General features: G+C 38.8%; 1 protein-coding gene across 2 annotated transcripts; it reads right to left on the bottom strand.

The window, feature by feature from the left end:
- Positions 1-285: 285 nt before the first annotated feature.
- On the bottom strand, positions 286-22,707 carry LOC139466742 (uncharacterized). 2 transcript variants are annotated; one of them, XM_071248405.1, is made up of 3 exons: positions 22,545-22,707; positions 2,968-3,711; positions 286-1,689 (listed from the first exon to the last, which is right to left on the bottom strand). In XM_071248405.1, exons 2-3 carry the CDS (start codon positions 3,689-3,691, stop codon positions 1,133-1,135), a joined length of 1,281 nt encoding a protein of 426 aa, XP_071104506.1. In that variant the 5' UTR covers positions 3,692-3,711; positions 22,545-22,707; the 3' UTR covers positions 286-1,132. The 2 variants fall into 2 exon arrangements, with proteins under 2 accessions (XP_071104506.1, XP_071104505.1); XM_071248404.1 differs by lacking the exon at positions 22,545-22,707 and adding an exon at positions 15,902-15,975.
- Between the last annotated feature and the right edge of the window lie 4,939 nt (positions 22,708-27,646).

Below are 27,646 nucleotides of genomic sequence, written 5' to 3'. Positions count from 1 at the left end.
AACAAACAAAGGGATTTTGCTCTTCATTTCAGGCACACATTGAATCAAACCGAGACACTTATCACTCGCCTAAAATTCGGGAAGCTATTGATTCAAGCTTCATGCATTTTTCGGGCTCCATGTTCGTCACGTGATATATCATGGATACCACCTTATTCCCAAAGCGCTAACAATGTTTGAAAAATCCAGTGTGAGCTAACTGTCACGGAGCTGAGCTCTAATGATCAGGGGTGTCATTAAAACAGGAATAAAGTAATAATGAAAATGTGGTAATAGGTTCACGTTTATTATTATCTGGTAATTGTACCAAAACATGACACTTAAAGGGTTCAAATAAGCCCAGTCTGCGCTGACAAGGATCACAGAGCAAATACACAAGTGGATTAGCTAAGCAACTGTATTACAGTAATAAAATGAGAGTAGCTTGCAATAGTATCATCACGATAACTGCAACACTGTGTACTCATATTTCAACATCATGGAGAGCATGTGACCTGAGCGACTGGTGCAAGAAAGTATGTATTCTCCTTACCATCCAGAGGCGGTCGAGTAGCCCAGTGATTAAAGCATTCGCTCGTCATGCCGAAGACCCGGGCTCGATTCCCGACATGGGTTAAATGTGTGAAGCCCATTTCTGGTGTCCCCCGCCGTGATAGTGCTAGAATATTGTTAAAAGCGGTGTAAAACCATACCCACTCATTACCATCCCATTCGATCGGGTATCCATTCATCACTGAGGTCATAGGAGGCACAATTCGTACACAGCCTGTAGCCTAAATGTAACCACCTGTTATTCGGTGTTTGACAGTTCAAATGGAAACTGTCTAGTTAACGGAGCTGGATCACCAATCATATACTCATGGCCGCCATCCCTCGTTGGGAGTCTCGTTAGAAATAGACACTGGTTGTTGATAGAACTGACTAAGCTGGGCCGAGTTATCTGGCTGGTTGGCTGTGCGCTATCATTCCCCGATGCACCGTTGTTCATGTTTTCAGTCATTGGTTTGTTTTATCCAGAGTCGATGGTGAGTCGTTGTATGGCTGGAATATTCTTTAATGTGTTGTTAAATATGTTAACAGTATCAATCACGCCTTAGCAGGGAAACCTACTTGTGATCGTGAACAATACATTTCACCACTCCAGTCTGTCTCTCATTTCTAGTACAAGGTTAAGAAACATTTGTGCCTTCATCAAATTGAGTCCAAACCCATAATGAGTGCCATCAGGAGTTGCTACTCCTTTCGTCATGTTAAAAGTATCGAACACAGTCACGCCATATCGTTCCATCCTGTCTCTCATCAACTGGTTAAAAATCCTTGTCTTGTGCAGTTCTTCTTCGATGTCGACTTTGCTGACAATCAAAGAACTTGAATCGGCTGCTGACCAAACGACCTTTGGCCACACACTACCATTGTCTATTTGGTTTTGTAGGAATGGCCATAAGAATTTATGGAACACTTTTGTAAATTCGTAGTCCTCATGTAAACCAATACCTGCCACTAATAAGGATTTGTTTTCACCGTAAAGGCTTGTGCCTAAGTCAAGGAATGTTTGGGAGAAGGATGATCTAAAATATTCAAAAAACTGAAACCTGACAGAATTGTTACAAACAGTTACATTCCATTTAATCCATGGAAGGCAAACCTTCTCAGTGAGTATCTTCCATCCTGCACATCGATTCTGGATATCTGTAGAAAGAAATGATTAAAAGGGGTTATTTGATTGCAATAAGAAAATGATTGGGTTAACATTCAATCTCAAAGACACTCAGATCATAGGCGTTTTCACCAGTGTGAAATCCATTGACACAGATATAGTGCTGACAAACCAAGAATACTTGTGGAGAATCTGGGATTCGAACCCGTGATTAGCGGATCCTGGGGCAGCTATTGGAGGTTTGGTCGATTTGATTGTTATTGTCCGCAGTAGCTCAACTCTATGACAGCCAGCTGTAAATTATCACGTCTGGGCTAGAGGTAAGGTGATGAGGTGAAAGGGTAACAAGTACCATAAAACACATGTTATATTCGAGATAACGCTTTTTCAGTTACGTACAGATTCTTGTCCATTTTTTTTTGGGGGGGGGGGAGTCCCATCCAGGATTCGAACCCACACTGCCAAGTGAGGTAAGGTACCTAATCGCCAGCACACAAAGTCAGCGATCTAACCCACTCAGTCACCGAGGCTTCCACAAAAATAAAAGTCTGACAACTGGTCTAGATCACGTACTTTGTGTACCCCTCTGACAAGTGTAAATTGGCACGGCTCCCATGGTCGAAAGCTAAGAACACACAAGGCCATTAAGGAAGTGGTCAAATGTAACAAATGTTATATCTGGGATAACATTTTCTCAGTAAAGTACAGTTTCTTTTACTTTTGGGTTGAGTCCCATCCGGGATTCGAACTCATCTTTTAACGTTTTTTTGGTTTGACACCACCGGGGATCGAACCCCTGAATTTCCGGTCTCCGGGCTGAAGCTCTACCACAAGACCACAGAGGTGGTCTCTGGGCTTGAGAATCCATTGGGTGGCATTATTATCAATGTCCCACACTGTCACACACTGAATCATGTGACATTTAGTCGCCTCTAACGACCAGCAACGGAATATAGGGAATCTATAATAATTCGGGTTTGTACGGGGTTATTGCCAGAGTAATATCAACAATAGCAAAAGTGTGGTCCCCTACATCAGGCTGACATGTGCTGTAATTAAAATACTGTTCAATGCGGCGTTAAACTCAACTCACCCACTCACTCCAAATTAAAATTAAAATTTATAACACCAATTGTTGATGCACGATGCTGTGGTATTGTACGAATGTTATTATATAAGATGCGTTGAAACTCACTCGCCAAAACGAAATACTTGCCAAAAATCAATCATGACATACATGTATGGATTTTCGTGGTTTTCAACTACAAATATCCTACTTCCTATTTCATTTGTACATTTAACAGATATACCTTTGGGAGCATTGCTGTCAATAGCTCCATCGTGGCCATTGTTTGTGAGCACAGTGAGTAGAACAGTGTAGAGATGACGCATCAGAGAGTCTCCGACAAAAGCAACTGTCGCACCCTGTAGAAGGTCACATGCTTCCTTGGCCGTGAAGTTCTTCACCATACATCGGGGATCTTCAGGCTGCCAGGTTGAGTACTCAGCATGAATCAGATTCCGAAGATCTTGACAGCCCGGGCACTTGCAGTCTTTAAAGGTTTTGTTGACACAAATATTATCACAGCAACATGGCGTCGGTCCATCCGGATCACACAGCGCGCGAAATCGTCCATTCCCGCCATCAGACGACAGGCTGAAACATTTCCCATCGCTCCTCTGGAGCGTCTCTGCCACACCATGTTCCCTTCTGTAACAAAATATATAATCATCTACTTTTTGTTTTTCCAAGGACGTTATGGGTCGAGTCCGCCATCTTCCCCGCATCATGCATTCTCCCACATCCGGGCATTTCACAGGGGCAATAACTCCTGTAATCCTGAAACGGGCGCCGTTATGTATATTGCAGACCTGTTTCTTTTCAACTGTTCCTGGATCCACTGTTTGTTCTATTTGGTATTCTCTCTGAGTCATGATGTATGGTACTGTAATAATCCCAAATAACAATGGGATCCACTTAAAGAGTTTTACACATCTCCGCGCTGACATTTTGCTGGTAGAAACAAATTCCATTTCCGTAAGTAAATGCCACTCTGAAATATGAAAAAAATAAAAATAAATTATGTTTCATTAACAAATATTATGTATAAATAACACCTTGGGTTTAATGGCGAAAATATACCATTCATCAAAACATACACCTAGATTTCAAGAGGCGACTATCGGGATCGGGGGGTCAAGCTCGCTGACTTAGTTAATGCATGTCATCGTATCCCAATTGCGTGGATCGATGCTCACGATGTCAATCACTGGATTGTCTGGACCAGACTCGATCACTTACAGACCGCCGTCATATAGCTGGAATATTGGTGAGTGCGGCGTTAAACAACAAACAAACAAACAAACCTAGATTTCACAAATAGAACATGCTACGTTGGAGAGAGTAGGTGAATTGAGTTTAAAGTCACTTTCAAACTGCTTTAGTTATGAGTGGGTGAGTTAAGTTTAAAGCCGCTTTCAACGGTGTGTAGACTGTTTTATCATGACGGGTCAGCTTTGTGTTGGAGGAAAGTGATGCAGGTCAAGGGTCTGATGCTGACAGATGATATACCAAACTACAGCACAGTTACAGTCTAAGGATGACAACTTACCTAGCGTCGAATGTAATAGTGAGTGGTTTTACGCCGCTTTTAGCAATATTCTAGCAATATCTCGACGGGGGAACACCAGAAATGGGCTTCACACATTGTACCCATGTCGGTTGGTTGGTTGGTTTGTTGTTTAACGCCACACTCAGCAATATTCCAGCTATATGACGGCGGTCTGTAAATAATCAAGTCTGGACCTGACAATCCAGTGATTGATATCATGAGCATCGATCCACGCAATTGGGATCGATGACATGCATCAACCAACTCAGCGAGCCTGACCACCCGATCCCGTCAGTCGCCTTTTACGACAAGCATAGTCACCTTTTACGGCAAGCATGGGTTGCTGAAGACCTATTCTACCCATGAATCTTCACGGGTCCTACCCATGTTGGGAATCAAACCCGGGTCTTCGGCGTGACGAGCGAACGCTTTAACCACTAGGCTGCCCGACCTCCCCGTCGAATGTAATAAAGAAACACAGTAATGTTAGACGTCTCAGCAAACATGGAGGAGTGGGTTGTGTGTGCACAAATATACTGCCAAACAAAAGTATAAACTTGTAATTTGTATTGGGCCAAAAACTGACGAACGTTGTCAAAACGTTACTGCATGTAGGCTGAGAACAGTGGCCGAAACGCTGCAAACTTAATTTCCAAAAACACAACTACGGTACCCGCATCAAATGCATCGCCATCAAATAACCATTTCATGTTTGTTTCATTCTTAGCCACTATCAAACATGGGTGTTTACTTTCTTTTGCCCGGCCGTTTAGATCCTGTGAGTTATAGCTATGTACATTAAGGAAGTTAGGGGCAAAGATGGAGTCGTATTTACTTGTTTCTCGTTAGTGAATTGATTTGGTTAGAAATATGGACATATGGACCGACAATTTGATTTTGGGCTGGGTGTATGGAACGTTTTTAGCAACAAGTATGTGTTCCCCGAACAGTTTGAAAATAAATAATTTGTTTTCAGGTTTTACAATAAAAAAGAAACCAATGTTCTCTGGACCAGCTAGATTTTCTGAAACTGATTTTCTTCCCAAAATTACTGTTTAGTATCTCCTTTCAGAGACAAAAAATGTTTGTGTTGACTGAAATAAACAAACATTGGATCTGGTGTCATTAGATTACACGGATATCAATATGTCAGCCATATTGTGACGAGATAAAGCCATGTACATTTATAACAAATATATTTATATTGTATAAAAACCTGTTGCCGAAGGACAGTACCACAGACAGACAGGCAGGCAGACAGACAGACAGAGACAGACAGGTTTTTTTGTCTCACTCGTAGAATACACTTATAATATATCAAAAGAAGTATAAGCATAAAATTCTACAACCAGTCACTAGACGACTTATGAGAGACAATTTGTCACTGATAATAAACTGTAATACACAGCGATAAGATATATACATATGTACATCAATAATATAAAATGGAACGTCGCTTTGCTATGGCAGGTTTAGGCCACGCATGAAATAAAATCAATGTTTGATAAAATCTGTAAACTTTTCACTATAAGAGTAATTATTAAAATGAGTCAATTTAAGACTACAGTGATTAAGAAGATCAGCCCTCACGTCGTCGTATAAATGGCAGATAAGTAAACCATGGATCTCGTCTTCCACCTGGTCTGTACAACTAAAGCAACATCTCTCTTCTGGTGGTATGTTTGTGTAACGTCCAGTCTCTATCTTTAATGGCGCCACTCCGCAGGTGAATTTAGCCAGAGAGCTCCTGTGAGCACGGTTGAGAAGGTATCCCACATATTTTTCTGTGCTGTAGACTTTCTTGCACAACCTGAAGCGGTTCCCTTTCTCCAACAATAATTTGTCCCTCAATTTAGAATTATATTCCAACATAAGGCGTTCTAGCACCGTTGCAACAAATAACTTTGTTTTACTTTTGGTATTTATGCTTGTTAAATGTCCTAAGTCGATTCTTTCTAGACATACGTCACTTTTACGTTCCAGCTCCTCTTGTAGTGGCTTGACCACACAAATATCTGCTTGGTTGTTCTTCTGTTTGGTACGGAAGCGTAGCAGGGCCACGGTGATCTTTTTTCTAAGTATCTCCTACGTAGGACTTACTATCTCTTACGTAGGACTTAGTATCTCCTAAGTAGGACTTAGTATCTCCTACATAGGACTTACTATCTCCTACATTGGACTTAGTATCTCCTACATAGGACTTACTATCTCCTACGTAGGACTTACTATCTCCTACGTAGGACTTAGTATCTCTTAAGTAGGACTTAGTATCTCCTACGTAGGACTTAGTATGGCCTAGAATCACTATCTCCTACATTGGACTTAGTATCTCCTACATAGGACTTACTATCTCCTACGTAGGACTTAGTATCTCTTACGTAGGACTTAGTATCTCTTAAACATGTAAAGATTTGTGTTGATAACGAGTTGGTAGAGGGATGCTTTGCAAATACTGCAATCGACCAAAACCTGACTCACAGTTTACGAACAGGATTTCCATTTTGTTGCGCGATTTTTTTTAATTTTTTTTTTTTATTTTCCATCATATTTAACATGTCAATATCATACATAGAGTGTGCATGGATTTGTTGTAACATTATTGGCTTTTTTTATAGCATGGACAGATCATATTTATACACACAGATACAGATAAGCTGCGTAAAATACCCCCCAAAAGTATTTAAAACCCAATTACTTTTAATTTCCTTGCGTACAGAAACGCATGCATTAAATGGAAAATGCAATTATTGAAAACAGCACACGTAAGTACAGAATGAAGTTTTTTCAGCATGCGTACATGGGAGCTAATTTCCAAAACTCAATTACGAGCTAATTTACTTTCAGAGTCAAGCCAATACTTAGGACCATTATATACATCTAAATCATTATTTCATTTTCTTAAATCTTTAAATGCTTACTCATTTTGGGGAAAAAAACAATAGAGTGATGAAAAGATAAGTGAAAAAATATTGGTCACCCAATGAATAATGTAATAACCCAATTGAAATAAAAACCTTTGAATGAAAACTCAATTGCACAAAAAGTTATCTGGTTTTGGTTTGGTTTGGTTTGGTTTGGTTTGTTCTTTTACGCGGCACTCACCAATATTCCAGCTATATGACAGTGGTCTGTAAATAATCGAGTCTGGACCAAACAATCCAGTGATTAATATCGTGAGCATCGGTCCACGCAATTGGGATCGATGACATGCATCAACCAAGTCAGCGGGCCTGACCACCCCTTTTACGGCAAGCATGGGTTGCTGAAGACCTATTCTACCCCGGAATCTTCACGGGTCGTACCCATGTCGGGAATCAAACCTGGGTCTTCGGTGTGACGAGCGAATGCTTTAACCACTATGCTACCCGAGCTGAAGACCTATTCTACCCCGGAATCTTCACGGGTCAGAAAATTATCTGGAGCTCTGTATGTAGAGAAGACCAGAAGGCATGGAAATTTGCATACAATTTGAAAATACAATACATTTTGTAATTTCATATTATTCAAGTATTTTATTTTTGAATTTAGTAAAAAAATTGGTTTTACTTTTTTTCAATTAAATGTGTACAGCATAGATTTTTTTACCAGAATTACTGCAATGAGTGAATTGTTATTCTTCTCTTTAATCCAAACAGTATATGTTCATTACTAAAATAAACTTCTGTATAGTTTCCAAGCCATTCTGAAAATTTCATCCATATATCAGCAGCATAGTGACAATTACATAATACATGAGTAATTGTTTCAGATGGTTCATTACATAATAAACAAACTGATGATTCAACATATCCAATTTTAAATAAATAACAGCAAGTACTTAAAATATTATGTATAACTTAAAACTGAAACCACCTTAATTTAGACCTTTATGTACATCTTTTTGCCATAAGGTTAAAGCTAGTCTGTATCTGTAAACTGTTTATCAAGAAAATCTTCCCATTTACTGTAACAATTATGTTTTATCAATTGAGGGTTTAATAGGGCTTCATAAAATACCTTGCTTCCCTTTTGTATATTTTTTATACATTTTGGGCAGTTTAGGCTAGTTTTACTCCTTGATAGGTCAAAATGTCTGTCTTCAAACTGTATTTTCGTACAAATTCATCAAAATCATATAATTTCTCTGTGTCGTGAATGAAGTCAATTGTATATGATATACCCTTTTGATGCCATTATGGAAAATAAATAGACTTACCATCAATTTTGATTTCATTATTATACCAGACAGATTTGTTCATCATAACCTCACCAGATTGTTTAACATTATCACAGCAATTCAAATATACTGACCACCATAACAAAACTTCCTTCCAAAAGTTATTGTTGATGTTTGGAATAGTCTTTTCGTTAATATAGGCAGCATCAGACAGGTAAATTTCATTTGCACCAGTAACATTTTCAAAAAAGAAAGCTTAATGTTTGTGCAGCGATAACCATTTCCACCACTGGGACACTGACGCCCCCATATTTAGGAAGTAATGACATATTTTCCTTTTAACTTTGTCAGGTTTAGATCTCCAGATGAAGTGAAATCATTTTGACTGAAACTTTTCTATTACAATTCTGGGTGGACTTGGTAAACTGATTTAAAACAGGTGATTGAGTTTGGGTGACAACAATGATTTTAGTACAACATCTCCACCCATAGGTGTCAGGGTTCTCTTTTCCCACATTTTCATTTCCTTCTCTATGTTATCAAACTTGTTTGTATTGTTTAAAGTAACCGTATTTTCAAAATCAACATCAAAATCTATGCCTAATAACTAAGGTTGTGACCAAACATTTCAGTCCTCACATAACTTATATCTTGATCCTTTTTTTACCCTATCCATATCAACTTGGTTTTTTTCATCATTTACTTTCAATCCTGAAAACCGGGCAAAATCTTTTAACGTACTCATTGTGGTATAGCGGCTCTTCAGATCATCTAAACTTAATGTAGTATCATCTGCAAATTGTTCAAGCAGAGATTTAATATTACCCATCTGTATACCTTTAATTTTGTTATTATTTCTTATCATTGTATAAGATTTCGGCACAAAGAATAAAGGTATATTGTGAAAAGGATCCCCCTGGTGACAACCCCATGAAACCTTAAAAAATCCATTTACCAAAACTCTTGATTCAATATTTTCGAAAAAGACTTTTACCCAATGTTGAATACTTGGTCCAAAATTTAAAAAAAACTGGTACAGTATGCATAAATCTTCTTTCCACAGAATCAAATGCTTTTTCAAAATCAATTTATAACAATAAACCTGGTATTTGGTAAGATTCAGTACATTCCATCACATCATAAATCATTCTTGTAACCTCACCTATATATCTACCACCAACAAAACCTTTTTGATCCTCATGAATAATTAAAGGCAAAACATGTTTTATTCTGTTTGCAATTGATGCTGCAGCTAACTTATAAGATGTGTTAAAGAGGGAGATGGGGAGCCAATTCTTTTGGTTTATTTCTTTTTAGAATACATGTTATTAATCCTTGTTTTGGGGATACTGATAGAGACCCATTTCTATATTCATAATTTGGAGCATTTATTAAATATCTGTGAAGATCCCCCCAAAAGAATTTTATAAATTCTGCTGAAAACCCATCTGGACCATTGCTTTTATTATTTTCATTTTTTTCCATGCTTTAAGTACCTCATCACAAGTCAATTCTCCCTCAAGAGAAAAAGCTATATCATCATCTAGTCATGGCACATTGGTATCGGCAAATAGGTTTTCTAAATCAATCTGTGTGCAATCTTCAGTTTTATACAATAGTCTCTAACGTTTTGAACTAATTCATCTTGTTTATTTATTTGTCCATCTCCCTTTTCAAGTAATGATATGGATTTGTTTAAAAAGTTTCTATATTCTAGTTGCAGGAAATATTTTGAGGGTTTTTCACCTTGTTCTATCAACATGGCCTTTGATCTCATAAAAGAGCCTTCAGTTCTTATTCTATGCAAATATTCCATTTCTAGTTTAGTTGCATTTAATTGTTCCATTAATTCTCCCATCTCTCTCTGTATTTGGTTTTCCTAACTTATTTCAAGCCAATTTAAATCTTGTTCTAATCTGGATTCCAAAGCTAAGTTTTCTTTTTTACGCGTTGATGAGAATAATATAGAGCTTCCCCTAATATTTAAAAGTATCATTCCCCATTCTTTCATTTTTAGCTGTCTTGTCTTCATATTGATGTAGAGTATCATTAATTGTTTTTTTAACCATTGCAACAAAGTGTTTCAAAATCTTTCAAAAGTCAGTTATAAAATTTCCAAAAGCCTTTTCCCCTTTGTATATGTGAAAGTGAAACAGTAAGAGATATAATAGAATGTGAGAATTTATACGAGGTATTATATGGGTGTCTTCGAATGAATGTAGCATATTGTGTGAGACTAAAATATAGGTGTATCTTCATGGATATAATTCTCTCCATGGGCCTTTAAGATCTAAACTATCAATTGTCTCCAAAAGTTCTTTTCTTGCTTTGAGGTGGTTAATATGTTTATAATTATAAGTGTCTATATCTTGATCAATTATTAAATTCCAATCACCACATGTAATGCTTCTTTCTCCTGTTAATTCTACTTTTGTCAGAATTTGGTCCATATAATTTAATTATGGTATATATTCTATCATCAATACTAACATCTAATGCCACAAAGTTACCTTCATCTTTATCTGTAATTGAATGCATAACCTTGAATTCAAAATTGTTATTAAATAAAATAGCTGTACCCCTTGCATTGCTTTTAAAAAGACAAAAATAACATTCTTTATAACCCCATTGTTGTTAATTTATTTGTTCTTGGTCAACTTGGAACTGTACATTTTGAAGACAGTAAATCTGGGCTTTTATATTTTTCAAAAAAACTAAGTACTTGCTTCCTTTTAAAAGTATTATTGATGCCCCTACAATTGAGTGTTAATATCTTAAATTTCCCTTTTCTATATTTTTCATAATAAATAGGTATAGTTTTGTCTCTGTTGTGTAGATCTAGACTATATTTGCACACTGCAGGTTTGGATGGAAAAGAGTTTTCCGTGAAGTACAAGTAAAATTTATATGTTTAATGTTTGTTTTACCATTGTTTACAGACAAGATTACATGTACAGGTAAGATTAACACAATGCAAATTTAACAAGGTTGATTCGTCACTGCTCATTGTATTGGTTCGCCGCCATTGTATTGATTCGCCGCTGATTGCATACAGCCACCCAGCTAACACACGACGTTGTCACAACGTTGTGGAAAGGTTGTGGATTGGTAACGTCGTGATATTACGTTGTCACAACGTTGTTATAACGTCAACGTGCAACGTTATTTCACAACGTTATAACAACGTTGCACATTCACGTTGTGAAAACGTTGTGCATTGGACATCACACAACGTTTTGTAGCTACGTCTCTGAAACGTCGGTGAAACGTTATAGAGTTTGCTTCTCGATAGTCATAAAGGAATAGAACTGCTTTATCAAAATCAACATGAATTTGTCAGAATACCAAGGCAGTAATGCATTACCTTTCTATATATTCGGCATTTAAATTTTCATCTTTTAATACTAAAATTTCCAGAACGTAATTGCGTATCTCTATGACAACGTTATTCCACAACGTAACAACAACGTTGCAAATTAACGTTGTGATAACGTTGTGCTTTGGACATTACAACACTTTTTGTAAATGATGTTTAGGAAACCACTTGTAGACCTACCATCTCTTAGTTTTATTTTTTTAAAGATATATATCTATAACGAAGTTATCTGTCTACTAAATGTTGTCACAAGCAATATTACAGTTAAAAACAATTGCGCCCATTTTTTGCGGCGTGAGAGCGACTGCGGAAAAGTTCAGCCTGTTGCCTCGTGAAGTGACGTCAGAATGACGTCACATTGTCGCGGAAGATTTGTTGTCACCAGCCATCTTAGTTCAAGCTCACTAAGAAGTCTACAACCAAGAGATTGTGCAGCAACTGGAACTGGACAGATATTCTGTGAATTCGGATGAGGTAAGTTAATTTTTGAGAAGCAGCCTCCGCTTGTTGATATGTTTCTGTACTGGCAGATCGTCAAATGATTAAATGTATCGTATTATTCAGCAGTGGCAGGGTTTAGAATGAAGTTTGCCGGTCACTTTCACTGAGCGTCAGTGACGATATTAATATTTGATACACAGAACATAATGTATATAGAGGCGAAGGAGGCCCAAGACATTTTCCCATATTATTATTTTATGGATACCAAGGGTAATTACCAAGGGCAAGCAGTAGATATGTTTGACCAGAATTCAGTCTGGCGGCGTTTTGTGGCCGTCATATTATGTTCGGGTTTCGATCGTAAACGTGTAGGTCTGTAAATAGGCCTAACTTATGCATCGCCTACTGACCACTGACAGTTATCGCCATTTCTTCCGTGTTATTTCGGAAATCATTACTATTCAAAGTTTACTTGTACTAATCCCTCGGACTTTGATTTTTGTGAAACAATGTGGCTCATTCAGGTCATGGGAAAGGTTTAGTAGATTTCTCTTATACAGCGAAGAGAGGGAATCAAAACAATGGAAGTATTTTCAGATCGACTCTCTGTAGGCTACTAGTTATAGCCTTAGTCTTAATGCGCTCAGTGATGTTATGAAAAGTTGTATTTTCGGGAATAGATAGAAACATACTTGTTGTTTCCGAAAAGGCCTAATTAGCACTGACTGAAGTAGCCTAAAGGTGGACCATCAGGTTGTTGGTGCTGACTATACATTTTATTTTAGCAAGGCTCTTATCATGGTGTAATTTTATTATTTGCAAAAAAAGAATCAATTCATCATTTTCCGATAACTAGATATATGTCCGACTCCCTTCTAATGAAAACGAGCAATAGTAAAACGAGTCTCTCGTCGCGCGCTATAACGGGGTGTTTGCGGTATTGTCATATTGGTGATGATAAGCTAGTCGATAGTTAAAAGTTAAATATCACCATATATTCTCAGTGAGTTGGTCATCGTTTGTTGATTATTAAGGTGAGATAGGTGTAGCCAATGTGCACCAATGAAAAATACAATGGAATTGATAGCAACCCTATTCGTTCGGTTTTCGATCTCCATATGTTGCCACGTATAGGCTACCATACTAGGTCTACAGAATTATATATAACGATATTAAACTGTATTATGTTAATAGACGTAGTAACAAATAAATTTAAATAAATATTTACTGAGCTGTTTCAACTTCGTCTGGTATTGTATAAGCTATTGCATTTTGTTAATTTTCCCATGTTTTCTAGATCTATCTTTGTAAATATTACAACATAGATTCTATATAATTATCCTGGCATATTAATATGGAAAATATTAAGGTTAGTATTAAAAAAAATAATCACAATTTTAATTAGGATAAATACCCCAAAGTGTTAACACTTCTATTCATAATTCATATTCAACATTCATGCTTCAAATATGGGAACTATTTATTTTATTTGGCAATATATATTTTTCATTTATGTATATATTTTTCAAATAAGGTTTTAGAAACTTGGCCAACATATTCACTTGAATCACTAGTTTGTGATGTACAGCAGAGAGGTAAAGTTACTGCGTTTGAATAACTACAGTTGATCTGTTGACTGATAAAACTATTTGCCAATACTACCACTAGTTACATCATACTCTAAGTAAATGTGATTTATCTATACAGTACTGGTTTATTTAAAAATGTGATACTTTGTGGTTTCTGTTTTTCTTTTAGGTGGAGAAAACAGTATTGTGGGAGCATATTTGTTTAAAGTACATCACTGACAGAAAGGTATGTATGATGCAATAATATATACAAACATCTTCAAGAATTAAAATTTAGATGATTCTTATTTAATTATACCAAAAGTCTAAAGGGCGGGGGTATAAAGTTACACCAATGATTCAGTGCTAAAAGCTTTTCTGCTTATGTATGATCCAAGAGTATCATGGCATTACTGTCAGCGCCTTCGCACTTTCAGCAGTTTTTAACTGTTTAAAGACTGACATCAGACATCAAAATATTATTTGGGGAATGCAACCATTATTTTGTTATGTCAGAAATATGTCCCTTGCCTTGCCATTTTATAACATTTGTGTCATTTTTTATTCAGTTACCAAGGCTTAAGGAGAGACTATGGATACAGTTGAAGATCATCCCTGTGACTTTTCATTTGAGGACTGAAAAGGCTCCTCAGCCACTCATCCCAAGTTCTGACTTGTCATTTAATAAATAAATAAAGGTCACCTCAACCAGAATTCTATTGTCATTTCGTTGCTGGGAAATGGATCTTAGGACATCAGATGCATAGACTATTCTGTTTGTCACAGTGTTGCTCTAAATGCTGAATGTATGGGGTAAGGCCAAGAAAATTTAAATGTTTCAATTTGTGCAGGGCTTATTGTTTGATGGTTTTTTAATTTGCAAATTCGTGGGGAAATCAAATATCTTTTAATTGTGTTGAAACATTTGTGAACAATTTGCACATCGCCTTGAAAACTGTTTGGGAAAATAAATATATAACCAAATTGTACAATCATGTAATTTAAAACATTTAGATTTTTATCTTGGCCGTATTTCAAACTCTGCCAAAAGAGAGTGCATTTCATTGACTTGCTGTTTCACGGATATGGTTAAAGTGAATTCAGTTTGCAGAATGTATTGCTTGGTACCTGATGTCTTAACTAGATTGGTACAAACATTTCAGGCTACCTGGGAGGTATTGAGGAATAAGACACGGACATTGCAACAACGTGCTGCCAAGTCTGTAGTGTCGCCATATGTATGCGATACCTACGTTGTCGCGACGTTTGGGATGAACGTTGTAGCAACGTAAAAAATGGATGTTGTGACAACGTCTTGATTTGGTTGTATTTTGGTATACGCACAACGTTGTAGCAACCATTCTGGGAGTCTACAGATTGACGTTGTGACAACGTTATATCACAACGTTGTAGCAACGTAAAAAATGGATGTTGTGACAACGTCTTGATTTGGTTGTATTTTGGTATACGCACAACGTTGTAGCAACCATTCTGGGAGTCTACAGATTGACGTTGTAACAACGTTACATCACAACGTTGTAGCAACGAAAAGTCAACGTTGTCACAACGTTGTCACAACGTAGAATTGTTCGCTGGGCAATTGTCAGTGACACTTGACACTGAGAGATTTCTCAGTTCGCTATACACGTCACTAATTAGTGATTGATGGGCTTGTCGGTGATCAGATATCAGTTCGCTGTATCCGTTAGTTCGCTGTAGAGAGTTCGTTATATACGTAAGTTTTATATGATATTATATAGGAAATAAATCGGGGATTTTTAAACACTTCGTTGTATCCGTTTGTTCGCTATACCCGTGTTCTACTGTATAAAACATAAATGCTTCCTTTGGTGTTCCGAGTTCCTACGGAAACCGCTCAAGTATAAGCAGACAACAAAGTCAATACAATGTCAGTGACGTAAAATAGCGCCGAACGTAGGTTAGTGACAGCTTTTCTTCCGGGATCGAACGCAAGTGTTTATCAATTAAAATGAACCAGTTGACAAAAATCAATGCCATATATGGTAAGGAGTAACATACTAACAGAGTATTGACATATTAGGGTCTTTTTAAATGTGTCCAATTACTTACATGTAGTTATAGTCGGTAAAATCCATGTGTCCCTCGTACATCGACGAGAATGTATCTTCGCCATGCCAATGAAAACATCCGGTTGAGAATTCACGATGTCACGTGGTCAATATTGATCAACAAATCCACGTGCTTATCGGCAAGCTATCTCATTGTCTCCTTTCTTATCAAGTCATACCGAGATCCGATGAATATTCAATGTTAGATCTTTAGATGTTTACAAAACAACATGTTTACAAACATGCTTAGGGGTTTGTTGTTGTTTTTTTACGTTCATTTGTGGTGTGACGTGGCAGTCGGTGAATGTTTACAACATCCAAGGCGGAAGTAAACCCCATGTCCGAGAAAAGTTTCTGACACGCCATACCTGGTTGTTCACTATCGGGGATGCCATAGACAAGCAGGTTTTGTTTTCGAGAATACATTTCTTGTGTAAGCAGTATGTTTTTCATTTCTTTTCTAAAGTCAGCAAACACCTGTCTAATATTTTCAATTTCGCTTCTGTTACGTGCGGTATGTTCAGCGTTAATCTCGACATTTTGTACTAAGTTATCAGTCACATCACGAATTTTCACCATTTCTTCATACATGTCTTCCATTTTTAGTGTGAGTTCTGAAGTTTGCATTCAAAGCGCTTCTTTTATGAAAGTTTTCTTGTATTTTTTTTCGCCTACCTCGTGTTCTGTGTGTCGTTTTCTGCTACATCTGTCGTGTTTTCATTCGTTTTTTGAAGGTATTCCTCCATTCTGCCTACTAAAACTGTTCCACATGTATCTGTTTTACTTTTTCCAGTTCCTTTTCGTGTTGTTGGCATTGTATTTTCTTAAGATTGTGGCGGATTTCGGGAGCTGGAAAAATCTGGCGACAGGTCGCCATACGAGTTCAACCATAAGTCTCGTTGCGCGATTTTGATTGGACTTAGCATAGACTCGTTTGTCCAGTCAAAATGTTACTCCATAATTCCAGCCTAGTTTATAGTCAGTTAACTCTCTTGCTTCGGGAAGATGAGCTTTCCTGTGCACATGCGGTGTCCATTAAATAGACACTACAAAATTGTTTGACTATTTGAGTTGTTGACTGACGGTGACAAGTGTTCGTCATCCTGTTGTTGTATTAAGTGTTTAAGAGGTCGCCTTCTGCCTAAGCGATGTCAGCTGATATGTCCCTCTTTGGGACTCCTGTGTGTGAGTTGGATACACATATCTATTGTGAGTTTGGTGTTCACATAATTTCTGTTTTTGTATTGATATGATTTTTATTTTCTTATATTGATATGATCTCATTTTTATCATTGACTGCTCTGTTTACATACGTTCGAGAAGCTGTCCATCTCTCAGAAAAAGTTAGTCGGCCATCGCTATTGCATCTCTTGGCTTTAGGAGATCTATGACAGAAAGCAGATCTAACTGCAATTCTTGTTTTAACCTAGCCCGGGCTGGGGCATGGTCTTGACATTCTAGTAACACGTGAGCAATGAATTCAGCCTGATCGCAAGATGAACAAACCGTGTCATAGTGCTTTTTGTGACCGAGTCTGAGGCGTTAGATAGCAATTTCAATTTTACTTTCATTTGAGTATGAGTTTGGCTTTTGTTGGACCTTCATCCGATACGTACAACAAATTTAAGTATACTATCTGTACATTGTGAAGCTGAGAACTGAGGAGATAAGTATTCTTCGCATTCACACACGGAAGTAAGTAATAGAGGATATAGTAAAGAATGAAACTTAAAGCGCTACAAACTGTGTAGTTGCCTTATAGCTTCAGCGTATTCTTCTTTTTCGTTCTAGTGCAAGTAGTGAGTGAATGAGTTTGGTTTTACGCTGTTTTTAGCAATATTCCAGCAATATCACGGCGGGGGACAGCCGAAATGGGCTTCACACATTGTACCCATGTTGGGATTCGAACCCGGGTCTTCGGCGTGACGAGCGAACGCTTTAACCACTAGGCTACCCGACCGCCCCACTCTAGTGCAAGTAGCAAATGAACAAGCGACCACAGTGTTTCAATTAATTTTAACACATTTATATCAACAATAAGTCCATGGAAAATGCTTTTTTGTACGTTCATTGTTTTGTTTCCATTTTTTACATTATATACTGTAACAGAGTGAGAGAAGGTTTTGGAAATAGGTGAGTGAATGAGTTTGATTTTACGCCGCTTTTAGCAATATCACGGCGGGGGACACCAGAAATGGGCTTCACCCATTGTACCCATGTAAAGATTCGAACCTGGGTCTTCGGCGTGACGAGCGAACGCTCAAAATCTGTACTTTACAAAGAAAGTGTTATCCCAAATATAACATTTGTTACATTTGACCACTTTCTAAATGGCATTGTGTGTTCATAGTAATAAAAACTGTGTTTATCGAACGGAAAGTTGCGTCCCTTGGACCTAAAACCTATGATTGTGGGTCCGAATCCCGGTTCGCCCCGATTATGTTTCTAGGTTTGTCAGCAGCATAAAGAATTTTTGCTCGTGTGTCTCTCCAAAGTGGTAAACGTCTAAGACCTGCATCACGTGGGGATTTCCTCCCACATCAATCTGACACACCGTGATATAACTGGAATATTGTTTAAAGTGGCGCTTAACCAAACTCACTCTGGTCCGGATTCGACACCAATTTGGCCATTTTTCGTAGATGTACATCTTTGCCAGTGAGATGTTGTTTGAGATGTTTTGGTCCGTTTGTTTGTTTAGAGTGGAGGCGAGTGAGGTGTCTATTTTTGGCGTTTGGAGTTTTGGAATGTAAGTTTCGGAAGGTTTGGTGTTTTGTTTTAAGTTTTTAGTTTGTGTTCGTTCAGGTTGTTATTAATTCTTTGTGAAATTGGGGTTAGGAGTGGCTTTTTGTGGGCCTGTGTCGGTTTTCGGGTTTAGGATATTGTTGATGAGAGGATTTGTTTGGGAGGCATCCTAAAATCCTAAAATATTCTATCTGCATTGAGCCATTCCTGCATTTCGCCTGGGAATCTCTCTGTCTGTTTTTGAAGGTAGGTTACTTTCAATTATTACTTTGCCATTTTTGTTAAACCTGCTGTAAATAATTCTAACTTTGTTACTCTGCTGGTACAATGAACTTATGTTACAGTTACTCAAAAAGTATGGTTCGAAATCTACGATTTGGCTGCTATATGTTAATATCATGCAGTTCAACCAGACATCAAGTACTATACTGAATAATAGAGAGTCCTAGCGTTAATGTTCCGGTCGTTTAAGTATCAATCTAACATATTAGATTTTTGCAGTCCACAGTTATGGAACTCTTTGCCTTTGAATCCGAGAAACTCTGCTTCTAAGGAAACGTTTAAGTCTCTCCCTAAAACCGACTTCTTCACTTCAGCTTTTCAATAGATCTCCTGATTGCTGGCATATGTACAAAAAAAGATATTACTTTTTTACTTTGTCATAGCGCCAGTGAGCAACTGTCGGTGGATATTAGGCGCTTTACAAATCAATTCTTTTTTTATATTTATTTATTACGGCATTTTAGTTATGGGAGTCGTGGATGTTTTTAAACATTATGTTCAACGTGTATAACGTTTTCTGTATCAAGTGACTTGGTGGTCAACGTGTTCTATTATCTGCATTTATATTTTTATCATGTTATTCGTCTCATTGTTTGTATTTTCACTTGAAACATTTCATGTTTCAATATAATGAGATGCACAGCATCGGCAGCTTAATGTATTTATATAAAGATAACCAGTCTGTGTAGTAATGGGAAGAATACAATACACGAAAAGTAAAACCTTTCTGTAGCTAAATACGCACAGACTCGGCAATGTCTTTTAACTATTTATCATATAAGTGCATCCGCACTATCGTGAAGCGCCGGTAGATTTTGTGTGTCATGTTGTAGAATAGTCTCAAAGTCTACGGTTCGACGAACACTCGGCCGGCAGCCATTGTTCACGTGGTGCACGTTCCGTGACGCCCGGCCTAAACCCAGGTATCTGTGCCGCAGTTAACGTGGTCACAGCAACTAGGTTACCTTTGTGGTGTCCTGCCTATTGGCCTACTTCCCATCTGGCCGACGCTTTTAGAGGATTTAATTACGGCAAGTAATCGGTTGGTTCATCACTCACTAAATACCCGTCACCCCCAGAGTGATGAAAATGAACCAGTCCAACAACAGAGAAATACAAGCTAGCGATCTTTTTAATGTAATTTAAAAAGGATTCCTACTGCATCTGCTAATGCCAAAAAAGATATCTCTCCTTGCCGGTGTCTGTCTCGGAGTCTGGACAGCTGACCATCGAGGTACACATATTTTCTCCTCCGCGGTGGAGGCTTGGCACCATGGGCCAGCTGGGCTAGATGTCTGGTGTGGCTATGGGCCAGCTGGGCTAGATGTCTGGTGTGGCTATGGGCCAGCTGGGCTAGATGTCTGGTGTGGCTATGGGCCAGCTGGGCTAGATGTCTGGTGTGGCTATGGGCCAGCTGGGCTAGATGTCTGGTGTGGCTATGGGCCAGCTGGGCTAGATGTCTGGTGTGGGTAGCTTCAGGTGATTTCAGAACACCCAGGAAGGCCAAATGGGAAAGGTCATTTCTGTTTCTTTAGGCCATATAGGACGTAGGCCAAATGGGACGTCGGTCAATAGGGGATGCACCATCTTTGTTATATTTTCAACAAGGCACCAGTTATGTATTTTACTTATTTATCAATTAAATTCAGTTTTGAAGTAATTACGTTTAAGGATATTCGGAATGAATTATTAAGTGAAAGTATTTTACTATACTGTAATGGTGAACTCATTGTGCAAGAAGAGTATTGTAAGATCATCCTTATGTCCATATTTTAACTGAATTTATGAATGATGTACATTATGAACATGATTGACTGTCACTGAGCACAATGTTGTAAGTGACCATGGCGCATATAATGTGGTACCTTAATGAGTCCACTGTAACATAACTCATTATCATTTCTTAACTATTAATTTCATTTTATAAATGCTTTACTAGTTAATTACTCATAATGATGTCTTAATCATGAAATGGAATACTGAGATGCTGTTCAATGTATGTTTGTTGCCTATATATTGTCATATTTATATAATAAACAGTCCTGCATTTCGCCTGTTTTTGAAGGCGTGGAGATCCCGGAGTTAATTCCCCGCAACAATTCTAGGCAAAAACGGTCCGTGAAAACAGACTGTCTCAGTAACAACAACGAACATGAAAGAAATACGTAGTTCGATCTCGTGTGAATAGTGTCCAATTGCAAGGTCGACTTCCTGTGCAGATACCGAATGTCCATGCGTGTAAGGGGAACGAAATAAATAATAAATACGAAAGTCTACAACGCTGAGAGGGGACAATCAATACATACCAGTCACCGTTGATAGACACGAGAATCAGTCCGTCCCGGGTCACTGCTTTTGATCATGACCTAAATTTAGATTGTTCTGGGAGGGGAATTCGATTTTAACGTCGACTGGTCACAAATACACATTGTTTATGGATAAAAACGTCTTTTATTCTTTGTATGACATTTCAGAGCTACTTCTTGCTCCTTCATAAAAAGGGTCATGTATTCATGTTCTCCCAATTTCTAAACGTACATCATTAATAGAAATCAAAAGGCTAAATGTAATAAGGAAGAAAACATAAGGATGTCAACTTCTTTATTATGAGGAACACAAAGTTTCGGAGTATATGCTTACTCCTCCATCAGGTGAATGATGAAGGAGTAAGGATATACTCCGAAACGTTGTGTTCCTCATAATAAAGAAGTTGACATCCATAAATTCTCTTCCTTAAGTGTATCACTTCTAAATGCCTTTCAAAGACCTAAATGTAATAGCTTTGAAATATATTTGAAACATATAAAAATAAACACCTGTGACTATACGCCCGGTAATGGCTATTATTACTTGCCCGTGAAGAGATCACCCGTTTAATAAACATACAGCTGTATTACACATTGTGTAATACCAAAACGCGTGCTTATGTACTCTCGGAACACGTTTAACGAACAAATATTGAAAGCTCTCAACATTCCTTGGCTTATTCAACGACATTGCGTGTGGAGATGATAGATCAATGAGAGGAGCTTATGCACACTTGATGACCCCAACAACCTTGTTGATAGGTTGACGAGGTTGTTTCGCCGAAGGATCTTGCAACAAAATTCCACAAATTACGTCATCGGGTATTGTAACGTCATTGTAAACTTTGAGGTGCAAGGCCCCGTTCCACAAGGCGATCGTATTGTAGCGCAACGACAGTCGTTGGTCTCAGTTAAAGTATATGAGTTGCGATAACCTTAACGCTACGATAATTTTGTGGAACGGAGGCCTGAATTCTAAAGGTGGACCGTTCGATGGTATTAAATTCATTAAATTTCAACTTTTGACGTATTTGAGGTATTACTGTGTTAAACTCAGTTGGGCTATGCCGTGGATCGTGTAGGTGTCAGCCTATTCACGCTCAACAGTTTAATTCTAAAAACGTTATAAATGGCCAGTAATAAATAAAATACTAAACTCGCTCCCGTGTAAAACCAATTTAATGAAACTCGCGAACAGTTGTGGTATCTAACTCGCTTTCGCTAGTCAGATACCACAACTATTCACTCGTTTCATAAAATTGGTATTACACGGGAGCTCGTTTAGTATTCTATATTCATGTATGCACCCACCTTAGCGACGTAACCAATCTTGCCACAGTGAAGCTCCACCCGAGACCACGCTCTCTGTACTCCAGTACTGCGATGAGTTGACTCTATGTCATCTACTTTGTCGAGAACGAAGAGTCATTACACAATTACACTTAATATTCTCAGACAGGTTTATGGACGTGCGTTCACCTGACTGGCACATACATATGCGAGGTAACGATCAATGCTGAGCCGTGACAAATACTCTAAATACCCGGTCAACCATTCAGTGCATTCAATATGTCGTCGGGCCCAGTGCATCTGTTAACAAAGCCCTGCATAAAACATTCCCGGATTATATGGTATGTGATCAGACGTTTACTCAAATATATACGTATACTGCCTTTTTAATATCCCACAATATCACGTCATGCATACGTCGGATTAAAACAAAGTTGTTAATAAAATCTGTTTTGCTTAGTCATACTCAGCTTAATTATTTCGACACTTTTCTCTTCAGCAATAACGTTTCACAATTTTGTAACCTTAAAAACCCTTCTCGCCATTTGGATACGATGACATGCATCATACATGTCAGCGAGCCTGACCACCCGATCTCGTTAGTCGCCTCTTACGCAAGAATGGTGAGGTGAGGTGAAATGGGATTTAACGTCGCTTCCAAGATTATTGCACTTATATAGCGATGTGCATGCACGTGTGTGTGTGTTTGTGTAGCTGCTTGTACTAGCCCGGACTGATGCCGATATATAGTGCTAGCCCACTGAGATACCATGCCACAATTTAACATGAAAACCCCACTCAACCACAGTATCCTGATCTGACACGACCAGTCCTTGTTTTAGCTCCTTAATGCCGAGCGCCAGACAGAGTAACAACAAGTAACATCTTTGGACGTCTTTTGGTATGACGTGGCCGGGGATCGAACCCCGGAGGTTCGCTTTCCGGGTGGGAACTCTACAACTAGACCACGGAGGTGGTCTATTTTAATTATTATTGATGACTGAACATTGTAATAATTGCTTGAAATCAGTCTACAGAATGGAGTGAAAAGTGTAAAGATCAAATTAGAGTCGGGACTTAACAGTAAACTCCGCCATAGGAGCCTCATTCTCTAGCCCCCTGAATCGGCGGTGGAGTCTTTGAGGGTGATGCTGTGGGACTACGGACTTTATTTCTTTTTTTTTTTCAACAGAAAAAAGCATTTTGATTTTTTAAAGAATTTTCGGGGTCAATTGATGTTTTTAGATAAAATCCCAGTTGCGAGTTACGATCTCTTTTTGTTACATACATGCTTTATTGTCAGAAGACAATTGGGTGGGACAGAAGTTGTGGATGAATATATGTTATTATTGTAAATTCTGATAACGCGGTATAATGTAATAAATTGGGGTGAATGGTAATAACTTAAACTGCGCTGAATTGTAATAACTCAAACTGAATTAATTTGTAATAACCGCACTGCAGTGAATTCTAATAACTCAAACTGCGCTGAATTGTAATAACCGCACTGCGCTGAATTCTAATAACAAACAGCGGTAAATTGTAATAATCGCACTGCGCTGAATACTAATAACAAACAGCGCTAAATTGTAATAATCGCACTGCGCTGATTTCTAATAACAAACAGCGCTAAATTGTAATAATCGCCATGCGCTGAATTCTAATAACAAACAGCGCTAAATTGTAATAATCGCACTGCGCTGATTTCTAATAACAAACAGCGCTAAATTGTAATAATCGCACTGCGCTGAATACTAATAACTCGAACTACGGTAAATTACTCTTTAAAAAAAAGAAACGCAAAGCCAGATTACTTGTTCGTCCCGAACCCATGTGATGGTGCTGGGCGCTACATTGAAAACCCTGGCTACAGGTGATAGGCCTATGACGTTGTTAATCTGGGCATGTTTTTGAACTGTCACTGTTCGATTGACGAGGATGTCAGGCAATCAAAAACCCTGCACTTTAATACCGTTCATAGTGATGCTGCACGTGCATAACGTGTAGCTCAATGGCCCTTTTGTTCATGCACTGGTGCGTTTTTCCGAGTCGTACGTGTTTCCAGATTAATGGTTTGCATGTCCTTGTTGCGATCATTTTGAAATTTGTCACTGACACTATAACAATTAAAGCTCTTCATGTTGCACCTCTTGGTCCGCTAGTTTTGCTTTTATGGCCAAAAATATCCATATTGCGTTTCTTTTTTGAAGAGCATATATTATCCCCTGACGTACATTGTAAAAAAACATTCTCAGTCGCTGAATAGATAAAGATTTATTCGTGTATACATGATAAATAAGCAACTGCCGACATATTGTCTTGTTTAAAGTAATATTCGACAGCGGGATTGAGAAGAGCCTAGGACACTGAAGGCAGGGATATCATCAAATTCGTTAATAACAGTCATGTCTGGATCTTGCATCACATTAACGATGGATGTAAAACAGAAAGGTCGCAGAGTTTAATATGGAGAAAATTCTTGTTGGAATAAGGATATTTTCAGGAAACTTTTCTATATATGATTTATACGTCCATATTGAATGAAGCAGTCATAAAATCTGTGTATGCTTCATATATGAACAGCAATAGCGACTGAAACCGGGTGTGTTTAACCCGGTGTGGTTGTTGGTTGGTTGGTTTGTTGTTTAACGCCACACTCAGCAATATTCCAGCTATATCACGGCGGTCTGTAAATAATTGAGTCTGGACCAGACAATCCAGTGACTGACATCATGAGCATCGATCCACGCAATTTGGAAACGATGACATGCATCAACCAAGTCAGCGAGCCTCACCACCCGATCCCGTTAGTCGCCTTTTACGACAAGCATAGTCGCCTTTTACGGCAAGCATGGGTTGCTGAAGACCTATTCTACCCCGGATCTTCACGGGTCTTAACCCGGTGTGAGCAAGGTTTCATATGTTATGGATTAAGTTCGTTTTGCGAGGCCATTGGTGGTAACAGAATAATTTCGTGTAGTACAATAATGTTCCATTACATTTGGCTTAGATGTCTTTAGTTCGGTCGTTTTAAGGAAGAAAACGAATGTTACTTTGGCTGCTGACCGTTTAGTTTGTACGCAAAATTGTTCAGCGTGTGTTTGACATATGAGTGAGTGAACGTTGTTTAACGCCGCAGGCAGCAATGGTCTAGCTGCATCAAGGAGATACACAAGTAATCGAATCCGGACCAGAGTGAGTTGGGTTAAACGCCATTTTAAACAATATTCCAGTTATATCACGGTGTGTCAGCTTGATGTCGGAGGAAATCCCCACATGATGCAGGTCTTAGACGTTTACCACTTTGGAGAGACACACGAGCACAAACCTAGAAACATAATCGGGCGAAACGGGATAAGAACCAACGATCATAGGTTTCTGACGTGTCAAAGGGACGCAACTCTACACACCGAAATGCGGCTGTCACTGGGACACGTTATGACGCTTAGTGATGTTTTGTTGTTGTTTAACGCCGCACTCAGCAATATTCCATCTATATGACGGCGGTCTGTATATAATCGAGTCTGGGCCAGACAAACCAGTGAATGACATCATGAACATCGATCACAAGATCGTGGATCGATGCTCATGATGTCAATCATTCGGATCGGGATTGGGATCGATGACATGCATCAACCAAGTCTGCGAGCCTGACCACCTGATCCCGTTAGTCGCCTTTTACGACATGCATAGTCGCCTTTTACGGCATGCATGGGTTGCTGCAGGCCAATTCTACCCCGGAATCTACACGGGTCAAAAATCTCCTTGAACAACTCCTCTCCATAGCTGATCAGACAGATGACTCCGAATCTCGTTCAAGGCGTAATAATCTGATATTGCAAGAAATCAGCGAAGAAAGGGGAGAGGCCTGGGATCAATCGAAAAATAGATGCGTCCAATTCATGAAAGATTCACTTGGTGCAACAGACGCCGAAGATAACCTGATGACAAGAGCGTATCGACTCCGAAAGGGCAAAGCCAACTCACCAAGCATTGCCACCCTCGCTGTAAGGAAGGACAGAAACAATATACTGAAAAGCGGCTCAAGAACAGCGTGATGAAGATTATCCATATGAACGAGCACGTGTAACTGAGGATCTAAGAAAGCGAGTGAGAGAGGCTCGCCGTTCACTTGGCACACTATTTTCGGATGCTCTAAAAGCAGGAAGAAATCCAAAGAGTCGTGATGACAAGATTTTCGTCGATGGAAAGGTTTATGGTAGGATTAGGGTTGTTCATGTGTACGTATCAGACCGGCAACATGAAACGAACACTCCGCGAACCACAGGTTTGACAGGAGCCATCCACATGGATTTGTCTGCACCGGAACCGGAAGTACTTGTAAACGAAAGGAGACCACTCTAGGCACAAACAAGGAGCAAGATTGAGGAGACGGCCGAGGCCGATCATGATGTATCCTCTCTTGGACTATTGAAGGCCTTTATAAATATCTAAGTTTTTCTGATGAAATCATTGGCTTTCTGAATCTTTTGTGCGACAAGTAAACGATTTGACACCCTCTATCCGGTTTCCATTCATTCGTTTTTGTTGGACCTAAACCGGGGCACGGGTGGCCCAGTCGTCTGAGGCGCCGCGATTCGCCTTGGGCGCGCCAGAAACCTATGATTGTGGGTTCGAATCCGGGTTCGCCCCGATTATGTTTGTAGGTTTGTCAGCACCATACCCGTGCTCGTAGGTTTCACCATAGTGGTAAACTTCCGAGATCTGCATCACTTCGGGCTTTCCTCCCACATTAAGCTGACACGCCGTGATATAACTGGAATACTGTTAAAAGCGGCGTTTAACACAACTCACTCTCTCACTGATTGTTGTATATACCAGACAGAGGGCTGGTACCACTAATTATACCTTAAAGCAACACACTGATGACCAAGGGAATGACGACAACCACAGGTGATAGGGTTATGCTGTGGGATAATGACGACATAAAGCTGGTAAACATCTGAGACCTGCATCACTTCGGTGTGTGTGTGTGTGTGTGTGTGTGTGTGTGTGTGTGTGTGTGTGTGTGTGTGTGTGTGTGTGTGTGTGTGTGTGTGTGTGCTAGTCCGGACTAATGCCAATTTTATAGTGCTAGCCAACTGAGATACCAGATGCCGTAG

The sequence above is a fragment of the Haliotis cracherodii genome, unplaced genomic scaffold (genome assembly GCF_022045235.1).
Source record: "Haliotis cracherodii isolate W230 unplaced genomic scaffold, xgHalCrac1.p SCAF_19, whole genome shotgun sequence".
NCBI classification, from domain to species: Eukaryota; Metazoa; Mollusca; class Gastropoda; order Lepetellida; family Haliotidae; genus Haliotis; species Haliotis cracherodii.
Note: the sequence above shows the minus strand (reverse complement) of the source record. Positions and strands in the feature narration are given on the sequence as shown.

Bases quoted from the DNA above. Each gene is read 5' to 3' on its own strand.
- LOC139466742 (XM_071248405.1), bottom strand. From the start codon at position 3,691: ATGGAATTTGTTTCTACCAGCAAAATGTCAGCGCGGAGATGTGTAAAA. The intron at 1,690-2,967 runs GTATATCTGTTA...TTCTTTCTACAG, and splicing joins TGACAGCAATGCTCCCAAAG to ATATCCAGAATCGATGTGCA.